The 26,101-nt window shown below is 46.9% G+C and overlaps 1 protein-coding gene across 5 annotated transcripts in view; it reads left to right on the top strand.

Annotated features, from left to right (window-relative positions):
• The window catches only part of SFXN3 (sideroflexin 3), a 163,408-nt gene that overhangs the window by 92,987 nt on the left and 44,320 nt on the right, over positions 1–26,101 (top strand). For all 5 annotated transcript variants that reach the window (XM_069611651.1, XM_069611650.1, XM_069611653.1 and 2 more), the window contains 2 exons: positions 251–336; positions 1,395–1,522. In XM_069611651.1, the coding sequence (XP_069467752.1) occupies positions 251–336; positions 1,395–1,522 (214 nt within the window). The remainder of the gene's footprint in view (positions 1–250; positions 337–1,394; positions 1,523–26,101) is intronic.

Raw genomic sequence — 26,101 nt, 5'->3', positions numbered from 1 at the left:
GAGGCAGGAGTTCACGCATGGTGGTTCTTTCTCAGATCACAGTGCTGATATCCAGTTGTATAAAATGTCCGTTCCCCTCTGGTGGATTCTCTGCAGTTCGGTGTATCACCGGGAACGGAAAGGGTCGAGTTGCACCCTGCTGGAAGTAGCAAGCGATTAATGTTGCATGGAGAATTGTGGTGTTCCTGGGAAACGGCAGCCTCTTGGTTGTGCTTTATCTACTCATCTGTTTTCTTTTACGTCTTCCTAGCGCTTGCCGTCGCTCATTGGTCGTTTCGTGCCCTTTGCCGCTGTGGCGGCTGCCAACTGCATCAACATCCCTTTGATGAGACAGAGGTAAGATGCTGCCTGCCTGGCGGGGGAGGGACCGGGGGCAGGGGTGGGTTACTGCTTCTTGTGAGTAAGGCGGTGGCAATATAAATTGCCCTTTCGGTAATTTCATGCAGGTGAGGGATTTCTTTATGTATTTTCATTGATTGGAGCACGAGTGCTTTAATAAATCAGCATTGCTCACTATTTTGTGCAAACTATTTAGTTCAAATCAGATCTGGCACACATGATCTTATATCACACCTATGTTTGCTGAACAAATGTAACACGTTTTACACACATTCTACAACACTTGTGTTTTTCATATCAAACATGTTTTCTGATCAATAAACTATACCATAAACTATTTAAATTGCCATTTATTTAATATTTCAGAAATGTATTATTGATAGAATAATTAATTACGATGTTGTCACTGCAATCATCTGATTTGGTCTGGCCAAAAGTCCTTGGAAATATTGGTTACTTATGCGGCAAACCATTACCCCCGCCCGACCCCTTCAGAACCTATGCTATCCTCCTCCCAAGTAAGTGAACTGATCCCGCCAGACCCCACTCCCCATGCCTGTGTCCAATCCGCTGCCTTCCCTGCTCTTGCCACCTTGTCCGACTTCTTCTCAGCCCCCTTTTTCCCTGGTGCCATTGAGTCCCAGTGCCTGCACTGGACATACCATCTTCTTTGCTCCCGTTACCGTGCCTCTTTTTTTGCACCCTACATCACCACCTTATCCTTTCCTCCCCCTAGGAACTGCCGTGCTTATATATCCTTTAACCTCTGAATATTGCATAACTCTCTGCTTTTGCAGAAGTATTATCCAAGCCTATTTCACCTGCTCCACACCTTCCCTAACCTGGCACCGAAGGCATGATTCATGAACGTGAGCAACCAATGATGGATATGTTCTTCCTTCTGTCTCCTTGAAAGCATAACTATACCGTTGCTGCTGCCTTACTAGATATGGTGAGGTTGCTTGCTACTCAATCCTGCTAATACTTGAAGTATGTGGATTACTGCTTGAGCCATGGAGAAGTTAGCAAAGTAGTACAGATGGTTTCTCTTTCAGGGAGCTGAAATTTGGAATTCCAGTCATGGATGAGAATGGGAACCGGCTCGGGGAGTCCACGAAAGCCGCACAGCAGGCCATCACCCAAGTGGTGGTCTCTCGTATCGGGATGGCTGCTCCTGCCATGGGTGAGTATTTTCAGAATGTGAGAAATGCTTCCAGAATACTTGACGCACAGTTTGTGCAACGTTGCCCAAAGGACCTTGGATAAAAATTTCTCAGAACTTGTTAACTAATAGAAAGAACTCAGGCCTACACAAGGGCACCCACTTGTGCCCATGCACCAATGGCTCATTTAGGGACAGACGACCCATGAGCTTTGGCATGCTTTATGCAAGCACATCCTTTCGACTCAATGGAGCATGTGTGAATAAGTGAGATGCTTGTTGTGTGCCAGGCTTACACATCTGAACTCTGCAAAATGCGATGCCTCGATTTGCAACCAAGGTACCATTGGGTTTATAGTGAATTTTCCGTAATATGTAATGAAAACAGTTGTGCAATGACAAACCCATACATGCGTACAGAAATCCTGGCCAGAATGCATACTTCTTCTGGATGAGGTTCTCTGTGGGACAACGTAGGGCCTCTGCCCATCTCCGCAGTCCAGCCATTCGCATATGTGCACGCACTACATACTCCCATTGACAAGGAAACTGGGAGATTATGCAGGACGGTGAGCAGAAAAGGGCTTGACTCAGTTTTGAGCTGTAGTGAAATAAAAGAGCAAAATCTAAACTGCATGTGGAATGGTACAGATATCTCCTGCCATGAATGTGGGGGGTGGTGATCAGATAAGAGCATATGCCCCTGTCTCCAGTCGCTGGTGTGAGCACTGAAGGAGCCCAGGAATGCAGCCATTTTACAACATGGTGGGAGATGGAGCACAGAATAGAAAGGGGTTTCTGCAAGAAATGCATCCAGGCCCACATCATTGGGAAATAAGGAAGGAAGAGATAATCAAGCAAAGTATGTTTTCTGTAATTTCCTACTTGCGTCTGAGGGTCCTGTATTAGGCAGTCAGATGGAATTTCTACTTGTTTGACAATATGTTTCTTAAAGACCTGAGTATCTGCTATTTTAGTTCCTTTTTGTTTTCTTAGTTTGACGTTTCTTAGTTAAAGGTCTGAGGACCAGCGATTTAGGCAGGCCACTCTGTACGAATGTAGGTGTGCCTGTCTTCAATAATATGCTGCTGCCAGAGATGAAGATATTCACAGAACATCATGCAATATTTTAACTTCTAGCGCATTAGGAATCTCAAGGCTTAATAGCCACACACAAAAGGGAATTATACATTTACTGCGACTCCAAAAAGCCGCCAGGGACTAAAACTGCACCTTTGCACAGTAAAAAAATGCTGACCGCCATTAGTATGACTAATCGAAGCAGGAGTGTCCCCCGCTCCTCTTAGCCGTGGTAATGGGGCTCGGCGGTGGCAGGGGTTGCAGGGGTGTCCCTCCACTTCTGTTAAATGGGGAGCGGGGACAAGAAATACTTAGGTAAAGAAAAAAAAAGGGACCCTGCAGAGCCAGCGCTGACCCACGTAAGTGGGTGGGAACTGACGCTGCAGGATCGAGGGAAGTCAGCGGCACACCTCTGTGTATCCCACGGTAAAGGTAAGTGGCTGGGAGGGAGGGGAGTATGGAGATGCGGGCCACAGTGAGCTATCTGATGCCGCGCTGTAATGGTCGTCCGTCAACATTTTCATCGGTGGAATTACGGGCGGCACAATGATCACACAGATTCCACAAAAGTACAGTCTGAAATTACAGGAAGAATATCTTATTAGACAAAATGAGTACACTTTTATTTTTCATAAAACACAATAATATTTTGTAAGTCTGTAAATGTTTGGCCTGCATTTTTATATAGTACACATTATTTTATTGATTGGCCTTGGCTGGTATGAAAGCTTGCCAAGTTAAGTGCTTGCAGCACACGTGTGCTTAGCCAGCAGGACACTGCTTCGAATCCCATTAGGGCAGACCTAGGTCTTCATTCTTCTGGTGCTGAAGTTCGGCAATAATGCCATTCACTTATATATCCTTTAGAAGTGGGGTGGGGATCTGGCATGAAACGATATTTAAAAACATGTTATCTTTACTTCTATTGTACAAAAAATAAATTGGCAAACCCATAGTACAGGTTATTGGTGATCAATTCTGTCTTAAACTATGTAAACAAATAATAAAATATGACTTGGAAATAAAGTGCATTGGTGTACCTTTAAAAAGAGTTCTGTTTATTCTGTGTAGATGGTTTATAGTAGCAGCTATTATTTAACAACTTAGAAACATTTCATTTTCTGGCACATTTTATATACGGTGTGCATTATTGTTCACAGTTAGCACATTGTCATTTAATAGTAATAACGAAATTCACTTCATGCAAAGATGATATTGATTTTCACGAAAATTTGCAATATAGAAAAAGTCAATTGAGAAATGTCAATACCCATCTTTACTTCCTTTAAGAAGATGTTAATTGTACTCATATATTTTAAATATGATATCATAGCAGTGCAATGGCTTTGGGCATTTAGGAGGACCTTGCGCTGTGAAATGCCCTTATTTATTAACTTTGCTAGTTTGAATTACTTCTCCCTTATTCTCCCAAGTTTGCATATTCCGATAGGTTTGTTGGACTACTAAACATCTTATTTGGACTGTCTTGGACAAATCATGCATATTTCCGTCAACCTGCACACAAGTGTGAGATGCAGCTACTTGTGAAAATTGAATTTGCTCTATTAAGTCCCCATTACTAGGAATCGGAAGAAGAAAAAAACACTTAACCTCCTCAATTCTACATAAAGACATAGCACACCATTTCTTACTCGCCAAGAGTCAATTATCACAAGCCAATGGCGGCTATTGGTGAGTGGAAGTTTTAAGCCCTTCTATGGCTCATTTATTTGGACCACACTAACCCATGGAAACATTTGAGTAGGTTCTTGACAATAGCAAACTTCCCAGTTTATCTCATGAAGTTCAAACTTCAATCGTAGCCCACTCTACAAAAGAATAGTCACAGATGCAATAGCAAATCTGAATAGAGCTAATGTCTCCAGACTGGATGATTTTTACATGAGGATTAGGTCACTCCTAGTAGCACACTACAACTATAATTTTAGTGCGGCGGTCGCTGCACTATAGTTGAGTATCAAGTTCCAAAGGAAACCAAAAAAATTAATTGCTAATACCTTTCACTTGTACGACGGATTTGGGTGAAGTTTTGAAAACAAAATTGTACTTGCAGGTCCCTCTAAACCGAAAATTCTGGGATGGATTGGTTAAAAAGTAAAGAAGTTATTAAGAAACCAAATCCGCACAGTTTTGGCCTAGTCCCCATTTATTTTCCCATAGAGGAAAAGGTAAAATATTTGCGCACAGCCCAAGCCGCTGGACTGAATTGGACCAGGTATGAAACAACTTGGGCACAAATCGCTGACTCGATTTCCCGGGGATGGAGGGACGGCGTGTCGGGGGCTATTGTATCCTGTAGTTTTTTTAACTATTTGAAGGAGAAGGGGACCACCTTCTCCCAAAATTATAAGGATATCTCCCTTGGTGCTTTGCAGCAGAGAGGTTTTTCAGAAATTAAAAAGCCGCCATTTTTTTTGTTGTTGATCGAAGCGAGAGATATTCGCGAATATTTAGGGTAAAATATGGGGTTATCAAAAAACGAAAAGTTGAAAGAATGCCTTTTGGAGGAGGAAAAAGGATGAAATATCATCAGGCTAGAGGTGGGAAGGGGGAAAGAGGAAACCATGTGAAATGGGGTAGTTAGCGGGAGGGAGACTGGGGACCAAGTTTAGATCTTTGTGCATAATCGGGGCTATTTTTCATATTCAGTTTATTTCTTTGGGCTTATTCACAGTTATGGCAGTAAACTGAATCGGGAATAAATAAAATGTGTCAAACGTATAATACCGCAATTATTTTCGAAATATTCATGCTTATTGTAGCCCTTTGCTAATATAGCTGCGGCTTGGGGAAAAACGAGAGACTTTAAAAAAAAAAAATGTGATTAATACAAAAAAAGTGGAATTTTACAGCTACAGTGAGGCGTGGGGTGTAACCTATTCAGGCAGCATGTCAAGGGGTGCAACATGGCCCTGATCAGTGTGAATGAAGGCTATGCTCACTAGTGGACCCTAAAAAGAAATTTCATTTTATTTATTTATTGTGCATTTGTTAGGCACTTATACATCAAGTAAATTGTGTTTCAAAGCGCCGACCGGGCAACAGAGAGGGAACATGGGAAAGAAAGATAAACATAACAATGAAAGAGAGAGGCGGTCCTACTAGGCCTTGTGAGCATTCGGAGCGTGCAAGTGCAGAGAGAGTGACCACCTAGTGGGTCCAAAAGAAACATACTGGGGGAACATAACATGTACAGTTGACACGGCTTAAGGCCATGGCTAGTGGCCCGGTAGTGTTTTAAAATATTCAGTGGGCACAGCCGAAGGCCCTGGGTAGTGTGCCCAAAAAACATGTACAGTATCACAGCCACGTGGCAACCTAGTGGGTCCAGAGAAAACATACTGGGGGAACATTATTATTATGGTATTTATTGAGTGCGGACCTAGCTTTGAGAAGCAACGGAGCGCTTTACAGAGGAATACACCAATACAGATGCATAACTGAGCACTTTACAGAGGTATACAACTTGACAGATGTATAACAGACTTTTCGCAGGAGGCAGAGCTGATACCAAGCTGTACGAGTTTTCTTACCTATGTGTGTTTTGAAGTAGAGGTGTTTGTCGATGTGGAAATCGAGGGACTTGGGGCAGGAGGTGAGCTCGGGTGTGAAACCCTCAGAGTTCATGGTTGATAGTGTTTGGTATTGTTGGTGAGGAGTAGGAATTCGGTCTTGGAGGGGTTGAGCTTCAAGTATGCACTGGACATCCAAGACTGGATGTACAGTGGACATGGCCACTGGCCGTAGCCATAGGCCATGGCTAGTGGCTCGCTAGTGTTTTAAAATATTCAGTGTGTAAGGCCGAAGACCGTGCTCGCTGGCCAGGGGTAAAGGCCCTGGCTAGTGCATCTGAAAGACATGTATAGTGGCCACGGCCAAAGGCTGTGGCCACCTTTTGGGTCCAACAGAAACATATTGGTGAACATGTACAGTGGACACGGGCAAAGGCCATGGCTAGTGGCCTGTAACAATGAAGATGGTATAACAAAGCCTTTTAAATTCACTGATGAAACCTTAGTTAAGGTGCAGTTAAGTTGCGCAGATTTAACGCAACAAAGCCCTTGAAATTCAGCGGAAATGGAAAGTCATGATTAGCTTAACTATAATAGAAAGGATTCGCAATGACATACAAAATGGCATTATGGGGGACCTAGCACTGTGGAGGACAGCCACAGGAAAGCCCTGAGATAAGCTGGCCATGACTTCCCACATCCGCTGAATTTCAAAGGTTTCATTGCATTAAATCTGTGCAACTTAACTTCACTTTTACTAAGGGCTTTTCATATATTGCAATGTTTGACATTTGTATGGCTTCTTCGGTTGTTGGTTATCTTTAGGGGTGTGGCATAGTTATTTTGAGTTGGGATGACTGCATTGTGGTTCCTACTTTAGAGTTAATGTTGTATTCTTGTAGTTAGCAGAGTGTGGTGAGGCTTTATGCTTTCCACACTGCCTATGTGGCATGGCTGAACCAGGTTTGGTAATTTGTGCATACTCTTGGAGTGCTTGCAATGGCACAGGTTGGGCTGGGATTGGGACTTTACTGACTCCCGAGTGTCAATGTTGGGTTGGGTTTCTTCATTTGCATGTTACCTGCAAGTGGATTCGGTGCCTCATGGTGATCCGGTTGTGAATCCAGATGAGGACTTGTGTGGGGTTGCATGTTCTTTACTTAATGTTTGTAGGTATCTTGAATGGTCAAGAGTGTTAAGACGTTATGGGCATGTGCTTTGATTGTGAGATGATGCAGGAAGGGAAACTAGGGCAGTAAATGGAGTAGAGGACAGAAGTGTAGGGTGTGTGTGTGTGTGACTGGCTATTGGAGGTGGGGAGAGGCGATTGGAATGGAGGTTGGTATTATGCAGGGTCATTGTGAAGGATTGTATATTTAAAATGCTGCAGCTGGTGTTGTGTTATGCAAAATCTAGTGAAGTGGCAAACGTGAAAGGTTGATAATGATAACCGAGCAGAAAAAAAGCTAGTGGAAGAGAATGGTGAGGTTAGAGGTGACTGCTGTGTAGGAAATAATGGAGAGGTAGGGTGAAGGAGTAGATGGGGTTGAAAGTGATGGTGGTTCTGGAAATGATGCAGGATGAAGGGTGGGGCATGGTAGTGCAGCATGAGTGATCGAGGGGTGGTGATCAGATGGGGAGAGTATATGGCATCATTGTGGTCTAGTGGAGAAGGTGGAGACAGGGAGGTGGTGGAGTGGGATATTCTAGCTGCTTAAGGTAGTAGTCAAGGCATTGGAGAGAAGTGACTGCAGGTGGGTGGAGAGAGGCGTAAGGGAAATGATGCAGAGGTGGGGGAGGGACAATAGTTGAGAAAATGTGGGTGGTTGAGTGAAAGATGTCATTGTGGGCCTCCGAGAAGTTGGAGATGAGGCGAGTTGTCTAACAAATAACCATGGGGTGATGGTCAGGGTCTTATGGAAAAGGTTATAGAGTGAATAGTTTTCTTGGTGAAGGGGATGAGGGGATGTCTGTTTTGTAGAAATAGGGTGTGGAAGTGGCTTTCGAAAATTCAATGGCAGGGAGGTAAAGAGGGGTTCTGTCTGTTTAGTTATGCATTGAAGTGAAAAGATATGCAGAGTTTAATAATGGTGGGATGCTTTTTATGTGGGTCGTTTGAAATGTTATGGAACAGAAGGTCAGACAGGTAAGGTGGTGGGTGATCTGAATGGTGGTCTGTGGTTAATGTGGTATGTTCAGCTATGGTAAGAAAAGGTATAGTGCTATGGGTGGTGTGAAGGGATTCGGCCGAAATGACCGAATCCAATTTACCTACCCCACCAAAAGACCTAAAATACATACCACCAAAAGTTCGAACTACAAAAAGTTTGAACCTTTTGTGGTATGTATATTTTGGTGGGGTAGGTAAAAAAAAAAAAGTACAAAAGCTGCAGGTCTGCAGGGGTATCCCCGCAACACCCCGCTCACTATACTATACTATATAGTATATACTGAGCGGGGGGTTGCAGGGGACACCCCCGCAGCTGACCCAACTTAAAAAAAGCTTAAAAAAATAAATTAAAAAAGCTGCAGGGGTGTCCTCCGCAACACTCCGCTCACTATACTAAGCAGTATAGTGAGCAGGGATTGCAGGGGACAACCCTGCAGCTGACCCAAAAATAAATAATAATAATAAGCTGCAGGGGTGTCCTCTGCAACACCCTATACTATACAGTATAGTGAGCAGGGGCTGTGGGAGACACCCCCGCAGCTGGCTGACCAAAAAAAAAAAAAGACCCTGCGGTGCTAGTTCCCGATCTGGAAAGTGAAAGGGAACCAGTGTCGCAGGGACACAGCACATCGAGGTGAAAGGTAAGTAGGGGGGGTAGTGGTGTGTTGGGGGTGTGGGCAGGGGTTAGGTTTTAGGGTTGTTTTACAAGGAATGTCTGCATGAGAAATGTACGAACATTTATGTATAACGTACATTATGAGGGGATTGTGTCCTCTGACGTATTCCACATCTATGACATGTAATGACCACAGCTTTGCTGCTTCGGAAAATTTCAGAGGGCGCCCTGCATCGATGACGTCGATACGTTGTTCCTTGAGGGCCTCCGTCGAGGGTCGACGTCACCGGATGTTATATATAGGACGCACGGCGCCTGTAGCCTCAGTTCTGTTTTTTCCGCAAACGTGTTTGCTTCGGAATCTCGGCGCGCTCAATTCTTCTCTTCAGTAGCGATCTGTTCTTCTTCTTCTACTACCCCGAAGTCGGGCTTTAAAAAATGTCGGGACTGCGGTTCGAAGATGTCCATCACGGACCCACACAACATCTGCCTCTGGTGCCTCAGCGAAAGCCACGCCACCGACGACTGCAATGATTGTCAGTCCCTGACGTCTAAGGCCTTGCAGGAACGTAAGAAGACATTAAAGGTAGGTAGGGTGTCTAAGCCCCATAAGTCGAAGTCCGCTGGGCTTTCGACCGATGACTCGAGGGGTGACTCTCCGTGTCGGCGAAAGTCCAGGGGGTCTCGGTCTTGGAGTGGTTCCCGCCATTCCTCTTCCTCGTCGAGGCATTGTAGGAAGCGCCGTCATCGGTCACTTTCCTTGTCTTCGTCGGAGGACTCTGGCAGATGGTTGACTTGTCCGACCAAGTCTTCATCGCGGGCCGAATGGATGCATTCCGCGAGCAGATGATGGCGATTTTCAAATCGCAAGGCACAGTTCCGGCTGCGCCTTCGAAAGAAGCCAGCAGGGAACAGTCTTGGTCCACCACTCGCACGCCTCCAGGCTCGGGCGATCAGCGTGATGATCGGGAGCCGTCGAGGTTCCGCTCGGACAAGGGAGAACGCCATAGCCGTGCCAGGTCCAGGTCCGGTCCTCGACGACATCGAGACCGTCAGAACCTGTGAAGCCTTCGGAGAAGGCTGTCTCTGTCGCGGGGCTCTCTCGAGGCTCCGCCCTTGAAGAAGTTGTCGATGCCGTCGGCACCTCATTCGACGTCGACGCTGATTCCCTCAGCGCCCTCGACGCCGTTTGTGGAGGATTTGCCGGAGGTGCCCCAGAGGGCTGTGGAAGCTTCGAGGAAGGCTCTCAGTAAGTCTGTGAGGCCAGTTTTTGAGCTCTACTCTGTTCCTCCTCCCAGATGGGATTTGTTCCATCCTTTGGAGTATATTTCAGAGGTGGAGGAAGTGTCTGATGAGATGGTTGTGCCTCCTGATGTCCCTGATGACCTTTTGTCGGGGCACAGTCAGACGGAGGAACTCCGTCAGTCCTTGCATGACGCCAGTGGTCTTAACACCTCTCAGGAGGTGGAGTTTGGCAGGCCTGAGCCTGGGACACATGACAAATCCTCCTATAGGCGTCTCATGTCAAGGGTGACTGAATACTTGGGTGGTCTGCTCCACCTGTTGATTTTGATCAGGATGATCTGACGGACATCCTGGACCAAGGTCCACCCACTGACCCGTTGTTACCATTTCACATGACTTTGCAAAGAAGGGTGGCAGCGGCTTGGACTGCTTCGGAGAGTCTCCCGGCAGTGAATAAGTCGCTTCCGAAAAAATACCGCCCAGCCAGTAGTGACCCCTCCTACTTGTCGACGCACCCTACTCCGGACAGTTTGGTGGTGCAGGCGCTATGGCCTCCGCGAAGCAGGCTGCATACCCTACCATCCTTCCTGATAGGGACGATAAGCGCTTTGATGGTTGGGCGAAGAAGGTATTTTCATCTGGGGGTATGGCTTCGAAGGCAGCCAACTCTGTTTGTGCCTTGGCGAGATTCACTCACACTCTGTGGAATTGTGTATCTTTGGCGGCTGAGCATATTCCCGAAGGGGAAGAACGGGATGGTTTTCTAGCCCTCGTGCAAGATAGCAAGGATGCCATGTGTTAATCCGTTCAGTCGGGTTTGGACACGGCAGACTGTGCCAGCCCGTCCAGGCTGTGAGCACCGTGATACGCAGGTTTGCGTGGTTGCGGAAGTCGGGGTTTGCAATCCCGGCTTCTCAACATGCCCTTTGATGGAGTTCTTCTGTTTGGCAGCAAGGCTGACGAGAGCCTTGAGAAGTTGCAGACCTCCAAAGCTGCCGCGAAGTCGTTGAGCGCTGCAGTACGTCAACCTCTGCCTTTTCGTCCTAGGGGTCAGCAATGGAGTGGAGGTTCCTTTCGGTACTACTCTACCTTTGGTAGATTGAGAGGAGCTGCTAGTCAAATGGGCCACCGTAGGAGTACCAGAGGTGGAAAGCAAGGTACTCGAGGTGCCAAAGCCACTAGGGCAGTTGCCTCTTTGCCCTCAGGCACTGCCACAGCCGCGTCCACTCAGTCATGAGGCCATGTCCCATGGTTCGCCGGTTGGGGGCAGATTTGCGCAGCATCTTGGAGAATGGCGAGCCATTACTTCAGATGTGTGGGTTCTGGAGATCATAGCCCACGGCTACTGTCTTCCCTTCCGGCAGAGGACTCACGACAATCCACCAGGGAAGCTCTCTTTGAAGCGTCCGGATCTGCTACTTGCGCAGGAAATCCCATCCCTGCTGGAGAAAGGCACCATAGAACTGGTGCCTGTAGCGGAGAGGAACAAGGGATGGTATTCCCCTTATTTTTTTATCCCGAAAAAAGACGGGGGATTGAGACCCATCATGGACTTGCATTGGCTGAACAAGCTCCTCAGGAAGGACAAAATTCAAGATGGTAACTCTTTCTCAAGTCCTCCAGGCCCTTCAACTTCAGGATTGGTTGGTGTTTCTCGACCTCAAGGATGCTTACTTTCATGTGCCGACTCATTCCAAGCACAGGAAGTACCTGAGGTTCGCAGTTGGCGACTCGCATTTTCAGTTTCCGGTCCTGCCGTTCGGATTGACCTCCGTCCGAGGGTCTTCACCAAGCTGATGGTGGTGGTGGCAGCGTATCTCAGGAAAAGGGGGGGGATTCACGTCTACCCCTACTTGGACGATTGGTTGATCAAGGCGTGCTCTCCCGAGCAAGCCCTAGATCTGTCCATCACCTGCCACTCCCTTCACAAGCTGGGCTTCTCCCTCAATTTAAAGAAGTCCCATTTGACACCTACCCAGCGGCTCCAATACATCGGAGCAGTGCTCGACACATCCCTGGGGCAGTGTTTGTCAGTGTTCCCCAGGTGAGGGCTCATCACATTCTGCAGATGGTGGACAAATTTCAACGTGCCCAGAGTCTCCCGGCGTTTGAGTTCTGGAGGTTGCTCGGCCTCATGGCATCCTGCATTTTCCTGGTGCCAGAGGCCAGGCTGCGGATGAGATCTCTGCAGTGGGCGCTCAAGATGCAGTGGTTGCAGATATCCGGCAGGATGTCGGATCCCATTCAGATTCCGCCCTCGGTCGCACAGGATCTTCTGTGGTGTGCCGTCAATGGCAATCTGATGAAGGGAGCTCCATTTTGGCAACCTTGGCCGGAGGTGACGATCGTGACTGATGCATCCCATATGGGTTGGGGAGCTCATGCCAACAAGTTGACAGCCAGCGGCCGTTGGTCTCCCTTGGAGTACAGACTCCACATCAATCTGTTAGAGCTGCGGGCCGTCAGGCTAGCCCTGAAGGCTTTTCTGCTGTCTGTGCAGGGGAAGAATGTCCTGATTAGACGTACAATACGGTGGCCATGCACTACCTAAACAAAAAAGGGGGGGGGCAGGGTCACTCCTGTTGTGCAGGGAGGCGATGCAGCTCTGGTTCAGGGCCATCCAGCAGGAAATTTTGATCTCGGCAGTTCATCTGGCCGGAGATGGAAACGTGGTGGCGGACGCTCTGAGCAGGCAGAGCATTCTCTTACGAATGGGAGTTGACTCAGGAAGTTCTGTTGGAGATATTCGCCCTTTGGGGAACCTCACAAGTGGATCTCTTCGCCACCAGTGTCAACCGGAAGTGCGAGGATTCTGCTCACGGGAATTTCCTCCAAGAGAAGCCTTAGAGGACACGTTCGTAGTGGAGTGGTCCTTCCCACTGCTGTATGCATTTCCTCCAGTCCCCGTCATTCCGCAAGTGTTGCGGAGGTTACGGAGGTTCGGTTCCCAGATGATCCTCATTGCTCCGGCATGGGCCAGGAGAGTGTGGTACTTGGATCTTCTAGACATGTCCATCTGCCCTCCACGCTGTCTTCCCTACCGAGACGATCTGCTCTCACGGGAGGGGGGTCGGGTTCTCCATCCAGAGGTCAAGTCTCTCAGCCTTCATGCTTGGTATCTGAAAGGTTGTGGTATAAGGATTGAGACCTCCCCGAAGACGTGATGGAGGTGTTGCTTTCGGTCAGAAGGCCCGCAACGAAATCCCTGTACCGTTGCTGTTGGAGACAGTTCTGCGACTGGTGCACTGTACAGAATGTGGATCCTTTCCAATGTTCCATTCCTTTGATTTTGTTTTCTTTGCTTTCTTTAGCCCACAAGGGCCTGCAAGTAGGTACAATTAATGGTTACCTGGCGGCGCTGCCCATATTTAAGCACTTGTTTGAGGAATGTTCTTATTTTAAGATCCCTTTTGATTTCTCAGTTTCTAAAAGGGCTAACTAATGTGTTTCCACTGTCACCTTACCAGGTGCCGGGATGGGATTTGAATTTGGTTTTAAAGTTCCTAATTGGAGCTCCGTTTGAGCCCTTACATTCTTGTCTGTTGTGACTGTTGTCCTTTAAAATTGTATTTTTAGTTGCGGTTACTTCCGCACGCAGAGTGAGTGAGATGCAGGCACTTTCCGCCAAGCCATCCTTTACTGTGTTCCATAAGGACAGGGTTGTCCTGCGGGTCCAGCCTTCTTTTCTTCCGAAGGTTGTGCGGAATTCCATTTGAGCCAGGTGATTCTTCTGGCGTTTTATCCTCCTCCACATCCTGGTAAGGAAGAGGAGAGGCTCCATAGGTTGGATCCTAAAAGAGCTTTGTATTTCTATCTATCACGGATGTCCCGGGTCAGAATGGACGATCAGCTCTTTGTTGGTTATGCTGGAAGGCGCTTGGGTCAGGCTGTTTCCAAACAGACCTTGTCTAGATGGATCATTTTGATGATTTCTGAGTGTTACTGTTTGGCGGGAAAGGACCCTCGAGTAGGCTTACTGGCTCACTCTAATAGGGGTGTGGCTGCCTCCACTGCTGTACAGAGGTGTGTTCCAATTCGCAATATTTGCGAAGCAGCCACATGGGCCTCTGTCCATACTTTTGTGAGACACTATTCCTTCGACTCCATCCATGGGCAGGATTTGGCTTTTGGTAAGGCAGTCCTCTATTCAGCCATTTGATTGGGCATTCTAAAATTCTAAAATTGTAAATTCTTTTCCCACCTCCATACATTGGTACTGCTTTGGGAGTCTGTCATAGATGTGGAATACGTCGGAAGAGGACACAATCCCATCAAAGAACAAGTTATTTACCTTATCTGGTAACGTTTTTTCGATGGGATGTTCCTCCGACGTATTCCACATCGCACCCTCCCAGCCTGCCCCTCTACAGAATTTCTTATGCGATTGCAGCTTACATTTCCGCAAGGCTTTCTGCAGCCATACTGGCAGGAGATTGGCGTCACACGTTCTGGGGGAAAAAACGACAACTGAGGCTATAGGCGCCGTGCATCCTATATATAACATCCGGTGACGTCGACCCTCGATGGAGGCCCTCGGGGAACAACGTATCGACGCAGGACGCCCTCTGCCGATTTTCCGAAGCAGCACAGCTGTGGTCATTACCTGTCATAGATGTGGAATACGTCGGAGGAACATCCCATCGAAAAAACGTTACCCGATGAGGTAAGTAACTTGTTCTGCTCATGCTGTCATTTCTGTCGCTGACCTTTACGCCATGGTAAAACACATCGAATTGAGGTTGAAGTGTGGATGTGGACCTGAATATGGAAATATGGCTATGTAATGTGGCCAGGGGCATGAAGTGTTCTTTTGTTAAGCTGTGGGGAGATGGTTTGTGAACAGTCGGTCTTGTAACACAGGTGCTGTTGGGTCTTGGTGTGAATCTGGAGATAAAGGTGTGTTGGTGGGACTGTGAAGTGTGTTCTCAATGATAGTGTTGGTGTGAGATGCACTTGATTGTTTACCTTAGCTTTGCTTTTATCTCAACATTTTTAGAGCATACCTCTTGTGGAAACAGAAAAATAGTATGAGGCCGGGAAGCCCAGAAAGAAACACACCAACACAGGTTACAAAGAACATACAAGTGCTTTATTTAAAAGCTACAACAGTTACCAAGTCAATTGACAAAGGGATAGCTATTCGGCTCTCAGAGTAACATAAAGAACTTCAACGAGGGTTCGATGTGTTAGTGAGAGAGAGCGCACATTGAAATACCTGGGTCTTTTATACAGTTTGTCCAGCCCTTGGCCAACCCTCTCGCGGGTTAACCATTCTATGAGCCGGGCCTATGGGTTCCTTGCCAGGTCAATCCTGTAATATATGCATTTCGACTAGTTTCACTGAAATAGTTGTACATTTACATATAGGTCAACGGTAGGACAAGGTCTCAGTTTGCGACCCCGACAAGTGGCCTGCAGGCATATTAATTATTCATGTGTACGGAGGTCACAACGGCCAGAATTTTCCTCAGAATGTCATTCGGCCTCCATTTTGATATTCAGGGTGACTTCTATATAACAAGAGAACCTAAAATGGCAGCTTAATCCAAGATGGCGACTTACATTGCTTTCTCTAAAGTCAAGTCCTTGCCGTGGGGTTTGTTCGCATATGATGTTTAGACAACTTGGCGTAGGCCAATACACATACAATTGTTACGATAGGAGGCATAATATTGTTTCAATTCCGACAAACCCTCCTTTTGGCCTATGCCAAGTGCTAATATCATTTCTAATATCTTTGTAAATAACTCCATGCATTGTCGTTCATACATCCTGAATCATTATCTGTAATATCTATAGCCATTAGGTCGTTCATCAGAACCTCTTGTAACACAAACTCTTTAGATGCTGTATGTGGGGCATACATTTTGTGCCCTATTGTGCTCACTGCCTAGCAAGCAGTCGTTAAAGGTAAAGGGTGAATATACCATCCTAGCCCCTTGTTCCCATGTTGCGGTAAATGGGTGCAAATCCAGCAATTACTCTTATTAAAAATGGCACGCGTTGAATTCATTATTATCATTAAAGTGTTATTATGGTACTTTCGTCTATGCTGGAAGTCTCTAGGTGACAAAGTATGAAGGTGTACAGAGGGAGTCAAAGCAGTAGGTATAATCTCAATTGGCAGTAGAGGTTTTAGAGGGTAAATTTCTTCGAAGTACCAAAGTCCCACAGCAGTAATTATAAAAATTCCAATTACTATTAACACAACACGGCAATACGTTTTCGGGGCCCAGGCACATTGTTCGTTGTCCGAGTTGGTCACCCCCTTATTTACAAGTCCAATGCGAGCAGCAGCGGTGGAGGTGGCAGGCATCGTAGTTTCTCAATCGACGCCCCAATGTTCGTTGCTGGCGACACTACAGTCGCGCGACTTCTTAGTCCTTCCCCAACCCTACCCAGCAGAATACCTTTTTTCCTTTTTTTCAAAAAACTTCCTTTTGCAAGAGAAAAACTCTCAATAACTTCTTCTTTCCAGATGCACAGGCAAAACCCGTGCCGTAGTTCTATTTTCTTCGTCGAAGGTCGTACCTGGTGGTACCCAGTACTGTTTGATCCGGAAATAGGGTAACGTCACTTCCTGAGGGAAGCAACGTATCGGAGGTGACGGAAGTCGCAGAACTTGAAAGAGTGTTTTCCGGAAGTGACCTTTTCAAAGAGTGCGGAGACGAAATGGACTGTTCCCCAAGCTCCATGGGCTCAGAGAAATTCTCCGACACACTTAGCGCTGTTTGCTACTCCAGGATCAGAGATTGTAGCATCAGCGAGGGGTTCTGCTTCTTCTGTAACGTGTGGCATCGGGTGAGGAAGTTTCTTGAAATGCGTCGCGTGGATCCAATGCTTCTTTCCAGCCACCCGCACTACTGTTTGGGTGACCAACTGCACCTTGTACGGTCCCCGCCAGCGAGGTGCGAGGCAGGAAGACCTTTCGTAGGCCTTCACTAGGACCCAACTTCCAGGCTGAATGTTGTGTCCTGGGCCCGTAAACCGTACAGGTAAAGCTGATTGGACCTGATGATAAATGAGATACAGATTTTTAGTCAACTGGTTACAGTAGTCTACAAACAATACATTTTCGACCTCCCTCAGGGTTTTGGGCTTCGGAAGGCCCCAAATGTTAGCAGGTCTCCCTATCACTACCTCAAATGGAGAGAGCCCAGTCTTAGTTTGAGGTGTGGTACGCATGGCTAACAATACAATAGGTAAGACATGTGGCCATTTCAGTTTGGTGCCGGCACATGTTTTGCCAAGCTTATTCTTTAGGATACCGTTGTGTCTCTCTACCAACCCAGCACTTTGAGGATGTCTAGCCGAGTGAAATCGCTTTTCAATGTTTAACGCTGTGCATATCTGCAAAATTACTGCTGCAACGAAATGGGGACTGTTGTCCGACCAAATTACCCTAGGTAGCCCAAATCGTGGAAAGAATTCCTTTACCATAGTCTTTGCAATGGTCATGGCAGTAGCATCCTTAACGGGGAAAGCCTCAACCCATTTACTAAAGGCACAAATAATCACAAGAACATATTTTAGATTGTTACACCGTTCCATCTCAATAAAATCAAAGTGGATGACCTTGAAGGGAACAGAAGGGGGCCCAAAGCTACCCCTTGGAGTTACTGTCCCCTTCCCCACATTGTGCTGTAAGCAAATCATACAATTCTGAACATGTCGCTGTGCAATCTTCAACATTTTATCATTCACCCAGACTTGTTCTAACATTTTCGTGATCTGCTGAGCACACACATGCGTAGGACCGTGTGCCATTGTAACCATTGCCAGCACATATGAATCAGGGAGAAACCATTTCCCTTCAGATGTATCCACCCAACACCCATCGTCATCCAGTTTCCCCATCCCTTCGGCCCACCTTTTAGATTCTTCTATTGTGGCATCAGTTTGGATATCTCGCACAGACCCAAAACTCTCATCCATTACATAGGCATCTTTTGTTTCCCTTAGAGCATACATGTCTGCGCTAAGGTCTGTGGCCGTTTTCCTGGCTATCTGGTCAGCAAAAGCGTTCCCTTTTCCCACATCATCTATGACCTTACGATGTGCTGCACATTTCATGATCGCTAACTGCCTAGGGAGTGAGAGTGCCGAGAGCAATTGCACTATCAGGGAACCATGCTGAATCTTGGTCCCATGTGAGGTTAGGAACCCTCTTTCCGACCAGAGCCTCCCAAAGTTGTGAGCCACCCCAAAGGCATACTGGCTATCAGTATATATGTTTACTGTATGCCCTTCGGAGAGAGTTCACAAGCTTGGGTCAACGCTATAATCTCTGCGGCCTGCGCGGAGTTATGCAGAATTCTCTTAGTTTCAACAACCGTACTCCACATAGTAACTGCGTAGGCAATTGTAGATGTACCATCTGGGAGTTTGAAGCAGGAGCCATCACAAAACAGCTCCCCTTCCCCATTGCCCAAAGGAGTATCTATAAGGTCTATCCTGCCCTTCGTTTCCTGTTCAGTAGTATACAGGCAGTCATGTAATTCTTCGTCACCGCAAACAGGATTTTGCGGGAGAGGTAGGAGTTCAGCCGGATTAAGAACACAACACCTCTTAATTTGAATGTGAGGGGCAAACAGAATTTATTCATACCTTGTCAGCCGTGCAGAGGTGAGGTGTTGTTTTTGGGTTTTATTCAATAGGACATCTACAGAGTGAGGTACCATCAAAATTAAATCATGGCCTAGGACCATTCCCTCACTCTGTTTTACAGACACGGCAGCAGCGACAGCTCGCAAACATCTTGGCAAAGCGCATGCGGCAGGATCAAGGGCGGAAGAGTAGTAGCCGCACAGCCTATTCTTCCCTCCGTGTTCCTGTGTTAACACAGCCAAAGCACATCCATCACATTCATGCACAAACAACACAAAGGCCTTGTCATAATTTGGAGTACCCAGAACCGGTGCAGAGCATAACGCAGTTTTGAGAAGCGCAAATTATCGTTGATGTTCCGATTTCCTTGGCAGCGGCGAAGAAATGCCCTTCTTTGTCAAAGCCAACATCGGTTTTATCACTAGTGAGAAGTTTGGGATCCACAACCTACAGTAAGAAGCCATACCTATTAAGGCACTGACTTCTTTCTGTGTATTTGGAACAGACATGCCAGAAATGTGTTTTATTCTTTCAGGTGTCAATCTTCTCCCCTCCTTTGACAGGAGGTAGCCTAAATAGGCTACCTCCTGACAACAATATTGAAATTTTTTGAGCGAAGCTTTATGACCGTTTTCAGCCAGATGAATAAGCAACGATACAGTGCCTTCTTTACAAGCACTTTCAGAATCTGCAGCTAAAAGTAAGTCATCGACATACTGAAGCAATGTACAAGTAGGTGGCAATTCAAGGGTATCAAGCTGCTCTTTCAAAGCCCTACTATAAATGCTTGGACTTTCAGTATACCCTTGAGGTGCACGAGTAAATGTGAACGAACGAACTTCCAAGGAGAACGCGAACAAATATCTACTCTCCTTGTGTATAGGAATACTAAAGAAAGCATTCTTTAGATCCACAACACTAAAGTGCGTAGCTGTAGCAGGGATCATTGTTAGTATCGCTGTTACATCAGGCACAATTGGAAATTGTGCGGCGACAACTTTGTTAATAGCACGTAGATCAATTATGAAACGGTATGGGATTGCATTGTCACCTTTCTTGTATACAGGCAAAATCGGGCTGTTACATAAACTACCTGCAATCTCTTCACTCCTCGATGCACAAAATGGGAGACGATGCACTTCAAAGCACGCTCGCCCTCAACTGATATTTTATATTGCGGAATGCATGGTAGTTTAACTCCATGTTTCATAACTATTTTAACGGGCTCAATCTGTAGCACCCTGACATCATTGTTTGTCGTCAACCGCCCACAAACATTCCGGAGCAACACTAAACTCAGGAGGCAATGGTCGAGTAAAAAACTGAGAATTGGGAAGTTGCTGTGGTGAAACCGTCAGTCGCACTCCGTCAGAGGAACAATGAATTACTGCATTCAGTTTCTTCAACAAATTTAACCTCAGCAAATTCTCTCCACAGTTCGAAGTCAGGAGGAAGGGACAATGGTCCGTGAAGGGACCCAAAGAAACAGACACCGGCGAAGAAACCGGGCAAGCAATTGGTATGCCAGAAAACCCTACAGAAACATTTTTTTGCCCTGACAGTGGAATGTTTGGAACCCGGGAATGATCAATGGAGCACTTCTGTGCTCCAGTGTCTATCAAAAACTGATGTTTCCTATTCCCCACTAACAATTCAACGTAGGGACCTTTCTGATTAACGGGAATAGGTGAAGGTTCCAAACCATGCATCGGGCAGTCCTAACGAAATAAAATGTCGTTGGAAGGAAGCTCTTCAGGAAGGGTGATCAAATATGTTTCTCGTGTCCACACTCGAAGTCTGATTTTCCTGTGAAAAAGGTTGCTGAGGATCTTGCGAGAACTGACCTCTATCAGGGCCCCCCACTCCGGGGCGACCTCTAGGTCGTCTACCTATACTCCCAAATGCGTTGTTTGACCTTTGTCGAAGGACGGGGCACTGTGCTCGCCAATGACCTTCCTGGCGGCACTAGGCACATTGATTAACATTCACAGGACCCAAAGGAGCGTTTCCTTTTGGGACATACTGACCTCTGGTCTATGAAGTACCTCCTCTGGGATTTCTAACAATTTGTTGTAACAATTCTTTAGTCTTCAAATCTCCTTTCCTCTTCTCTATTTTCTCTTTTTCATTATTAACACGGTTCTCATAATACTGAGCCATGTGCAAAACTTCAGATTGGGATTTCGCCTGCCAAGCGCTCTCAGAGGACATAATCTGTGACTGTATGTCGGGCAACAATCCACATACAAATTTGTCCACAAACAACCTTTTCCCAGACTCTGTGCCCAAGTCCTGTCCACTGAAGTCAGAGAATACCTGTTTGAATCTATTAAAGAACTCGGTGGCACCTTCCGTTTTTCCTTGAACACAGGCCGTAAACTTGTCCCAAATAATTCTTTTCTCAGGAATTATGGTTTTCAATTTTGCGACAATTCTATCAGGCAAAGTAAGTATTACCTGAGGTGGTTTCTCACCAGCTGGTCTTTCCCCATCAAACCTAGTCATGTTAGCCCACGTATCTCCCAACCATGGCACATCGTCTATTGTTCGAACCTGCTTCCATAAATCTACGGGCAGGAGTACATGGAATAGCAAGTCAATATCACTTAAGGTGAACACAGAGGACTGCAAAACGGACTCTTATCTCTTTGTAGAATCCTGTCGGGTTTTTCCTAATATTGGGAATTGATTGTCTAATAGTGTTCACTTCCTGTCGTGAAAACTGGACGTGAACAAATTGCGATACATAATGTGCAGGGATGTCCACAGCGGGTGCACCAGTCCCAGCGTTAGCGGGAATCTCAACCTTTGGGACAAATGTAGTAGGAACCTCTCTCATAGGCAACTGAGATATAGGTAACTCTGACCGCTTACTAAGCAACAGAGCCAGGTCGAGCGCTAAGGCAGCTGAAGAAGTGTCAGGCGAAAAAGCCCTCTTACAAATACCCAATAACTCTATAGGACAACTAACCTTCTTCCTTATACATTCATCCTGCAGGTACTGTACCATTACCTGAATCACCTTCCTCTGCATTTCTACTGTATACTTACTATACGTGTCATATACTTCATCCGGCGATATCGATGAATCCGAGATCCATCGAATCGCATCTTTGGTACAAATTCGTACTTCCTCAGATGGCGATCTACGACACGGAAGGAACAGTTTCTGTACATACATACTGTCGTCTTCACCATCCTCATCCTGTAATTTTTCAAAGTCCCTCCTATACTCAATCTCTCAACATGACCATGTACTTTCTCCTCTGTGTCCCTCGAAAGTGCTACAGTATTTAGATCCCTCACCCCTTGTGGGAGATCCGTATTATGTAATCTACCCCACATTACGCATAAATGAGTCCCCAAACCTTCGATAAAAACATTTTTCTCGGGAAAATTGCCCATATTTGATAATGTGGAAAAAACGTTGGCTTGGTCACCTCTCTCCACACAGTGCTTAGCCCATGCAAATAACTCCCATTTCTTGTCTGCAGAAACAGTATTTCGAGTGACAATCTTTAACCCCGCACCCCGATCAACTTCAGTCAATACAGAACCACTCGGGAGCGGAGGTGTGGGCAAATTAAATGAGGGTGCAACTATCGGCGCAAGAGGAAGGGGTGGTAGGATAGGTGGAGGAACAACAACTAGAGGAATAGGAACAGTAGGTTGTACAGGGGGGAACAGGAATAACAGCAGGAATAACAACAGGAATGGGCAGAGCACCAGGGAGAGGATCATACGGAGGTGGCGCAGAGGCACCAGGCCTGCGTTCGTTTAACAATTTTTCAATAAATTCTTCAGAAGCATGGAAATCTTTAGAAGGATACATTTTCTGGATACCAAGTGAGAAAGCCCTATCCATATTTTTAACTGACTCTGAATGTTTTTCCTTATCATATAACAACGGCTTTTTGGCATTTGTTTTATGACGGCGTGCATGTTTATCCCTACTTTTAAGCTGCTGCAACGCTTCTTTTTTCCAATTCTGCAAAACATCAAATGCTGCAGGTCTGGCCTTCTTTTTTAGCAAGACCGATTCTAGGTATTCAATACGGGGGATCTCAAAACTACCATTGATTGGCCACTGAAATTCGGAGGCATGTCTGGTTTGTCTGTGCCAAATATCATTAAATACTATACTTCCAATGCCATACTTAGAGTACATAGTACATGCCGGCGACCCCTCCTGTGGTGCCGGGTGGCTAATTTCCAAAGATTGTCGAACGCTGCGGAACAGAGCCCTAAAGCAGCTAGACAATTTCCCAGGCATTTCACAAAAAATTGGTGTTACCTGGTCAATAATTGTGTCTGCAGTTACAATACGCCAAATTCAAATTGTCAGGGTTAAATTAAGAGTCGGGTCACGACTGCACCTGACCAAACCTAAGGAGGACCGTACGGTTTACCAAAGAACTTACCTAAAGAATTTTACCTTGTGTTTGGTGGTTTCGGCAAATCTGCCTGCCTCAAAAATGGACCCTCGTCAAGATGCCGTGTCAGACCACACGACTATCGTCCAAGGATCGGTCGGTCTCGGAGTATCACACCGTCCGATCCCGGTTCGATAGTCTGCGTCAACCTTCAATGATCCGGCATCAATCTTGAGGGTCCCTGTTCGGGTGCCAACTGTGGAAACAGAAAAATTATGTGGCCGGGAAGCCCAGAAAGAAACACACCAACACAGGTTACAAAGAACATACAAGTGCTTTATTTAAAAGCTACAACAGTTACCAAGTCAATTGACAAACGGATAGCTATTCGGCTCTCAGAGTAACATAAAGAACTTCAACGAAGGTTCGATGTGTTAGTGAGAGAGAGCACACATTGAAATACCTGGGTCTTTTATACAGTTTGTCCAGCCCTTGGCCAACCCTCTTGCGGGTTAACCATTCTATGAGCCGGGCCTATGGGTTCCTTGCCAGGTCAATCCTGTAATATATGCATTTCGATTAGTTTCACTGATATAGTTGTACATTTACATATAGGTCAACGGTAGGACAAGGTCTCAGTTCGCGACCCCGACAAGTGGCCTGCAGGCATATTAATTATTCATGTGTACGGAGGTCACAACGGCCAGAATCTTACTCAGAATGTCATTCGGCCTCCATTTTGATATTCAGGATGACTTCTATATAACAAGAGAACCTAAAATGGCGGCTTAATCCAAGATGGCGACTTACATTGCTTTCTCTAAGGTCAAGACCTTGCCGTGGAGTTTGTTCGCATATGATGTTTAGACAACTTGGCGTAGGCCAATACACATACAATTGTTACAATAGGAGGCAGCATATTGTTTCAATTCTGACACTCTAATTATTGTACCCAAGCCATCGCACGTTCAAGGGTATTGATTGTATTATTCATTTATTTGTTAATTTAAACAATAGTGAAATTGCTGTGTTTTGAATTGCCCACTTAAATGCACAATTGTTGGTTATGTGTTTGAAAGGGCCTATTGTTTCAGAAGATGCCCTCTGCAGCCTCTTTCAATGTTTCCCTAACCTCTCAAGGAAGGTTGTTTATCCTCCTTCTAAGCTAACCTAAAGAAGCATGAAAAAGACATTGGTATGATGAAAAATACAAAAAAGGCATGGTAAGGCTGGGAAATACGTTATGTTGACCTATACCCTACATCGCTGCCATTTGCATGGTCTCCAGGTGCTCACGTGGTTGTGTAAGGAAGGTGGGTGGGGTTTGATAGTGGGGATCAAGGGATAGAATAGAGGTTGTGCTCTCCTGTTGATGCTTTAAGAACCGGGAGAAACTGGCTTCTCCAGCATGGGGTCTGGCATGGATTCACATGCTCATGAATATTCCCCGTCGTCAGGCTGGGAATCCTCGGTAAAGAAAAAACCAGTATCAGTTTCGTTTCTGATCTGTCTTTCGTAGTAATAACCAATCACTGGTCTCTGCGTCATACTGACCACAGCCAATGACTGCCCTCTACCTAAGCACCGCCTCTGGCAGCCATCTTCAGATTTTTACCGCACGTTCATGTGTTGGGATCCTCGTGCTATTGCTCTCGAGCGTTAGTGCTATTTTTTCACGTTTTTTTTCTCAAAAACTTCGTTTTTTCGGTCAAAAGAACCTCAAGCTCCACCGACTCTCCATCCGATCAACGGGGACCCGTGTCGGATTCGTCTGCGCCCCTCAAGGGTGAAGATTTCGTCGAGCTACGCTTTTGGAGGACTCCAGAAGTTTCTCAGGCCCGGACATGGCCCAGGAGAAGGGAAGCTCGACGCCCGGAAAACTGTTCAGGATCTGCCCTGGATGCCAGCTCCAGGACGTCTTTAAGGAGGACGAACACTCCTTTTGTCTCTACTGCTTACATGAGGACAAGACGCACGTGGAGAAGGACTGTGCGTTTTGCGGCAACATGTCGGAGCGGACCATGAAGGACCGCCATCAACATCTCGCCAACTGGCTGGAAGGGAAGAGCCTGTCCGGCGAGAAGAAGAGGAAGAAATCCGAGCGGTCTTCTAAGACCTTTGAGGACACCCCGGCGACGGGGGTCCAACATAAGGCCAAGCACCGCGAGTCCGCTGGCACCGGGAGCGCCGAACGGTCGGGCTCTACGGGCGCCAGGCTGGGCGCACCCTCCTCGGCACCATCAACCACGAGCCAACGCTCTGGGTCGGGTAAGAGGAAGGCCGAGCACCCGGCGAGGCTCCTGGAGAGGCCCCGGTCGAGCTCGAAGGCGGAGGGGGAGCGAGGCAGTGTCCCCCCCCTCAAGGATAAGGCGGTGAGCGCACCTAAGGTGGTAAAGGCCTTAATCCGTCCGGCCAAGCCCTCTATCGAAGCTGTCGCGGCGGCCCTGGCTCAGCCTGTGGAGGCTACACCAGTGGTGGCGACCTCGGGGCTCAGAGTCTCCCTGCCACCTCGGAGGGAGTCCTCTTTTGTGCCCATCGATAGGACCCCCGTGAAATCCCCCGTGGGGAAGAAAAAGGGGGGGCAGGGCGTCGTCGTAGATTCGGCCTCAACCTCGGAGGAGGAGCTGGTCGAGGTCTTAAGCCACGGCCTCGGCGTGGAAGAAGACGGCCCGTCGGGATGGATCCCGACGCAGGTGACGACATCGTCGAGGGTACCGACGGGGCCCCTGATCGCCCGCCGGATTCCCCTCTGCCAGCGCCGCGAGATAGTTCGGCGGCCATTTTGTTGGCTATACAGTCCTTATGCTCAGAGATAAGGACGAGACTACCGTTGCCGACGGAACCTCTCCCGTTGGGGGACCCAGAACCGGGACCTTCTGGGGTTCCCCCTACCAAGAAAAGAAGGATCCACCCTCCTCCTCCTTTTCAGCCGTCGCGCCCCTTCCAGCCCTCCTCCCCGTCCACCCGAGGGGATGA

This window comes from Ambystoma mexicanum, chromosome 8, assembly GCF_040938575.1.
Source record: "Ambystoma mexicanum isolate Mex_15411 chromosome 8, UKY_AmexF1_1, whole genome shotgun sequence".
NCBI classification, from domain to species: domain Eukaryota; kingdom Metazoa; phylum Chordata; class Amphibia; order Caudata; family Ambystomatidae; genus Ambystoma; species Ambystoma mexicanum.
Note: the sequence above shows the minus strand (reverse complement) of the source record. Positions and strands in the feature narration are given on the sequence as shown.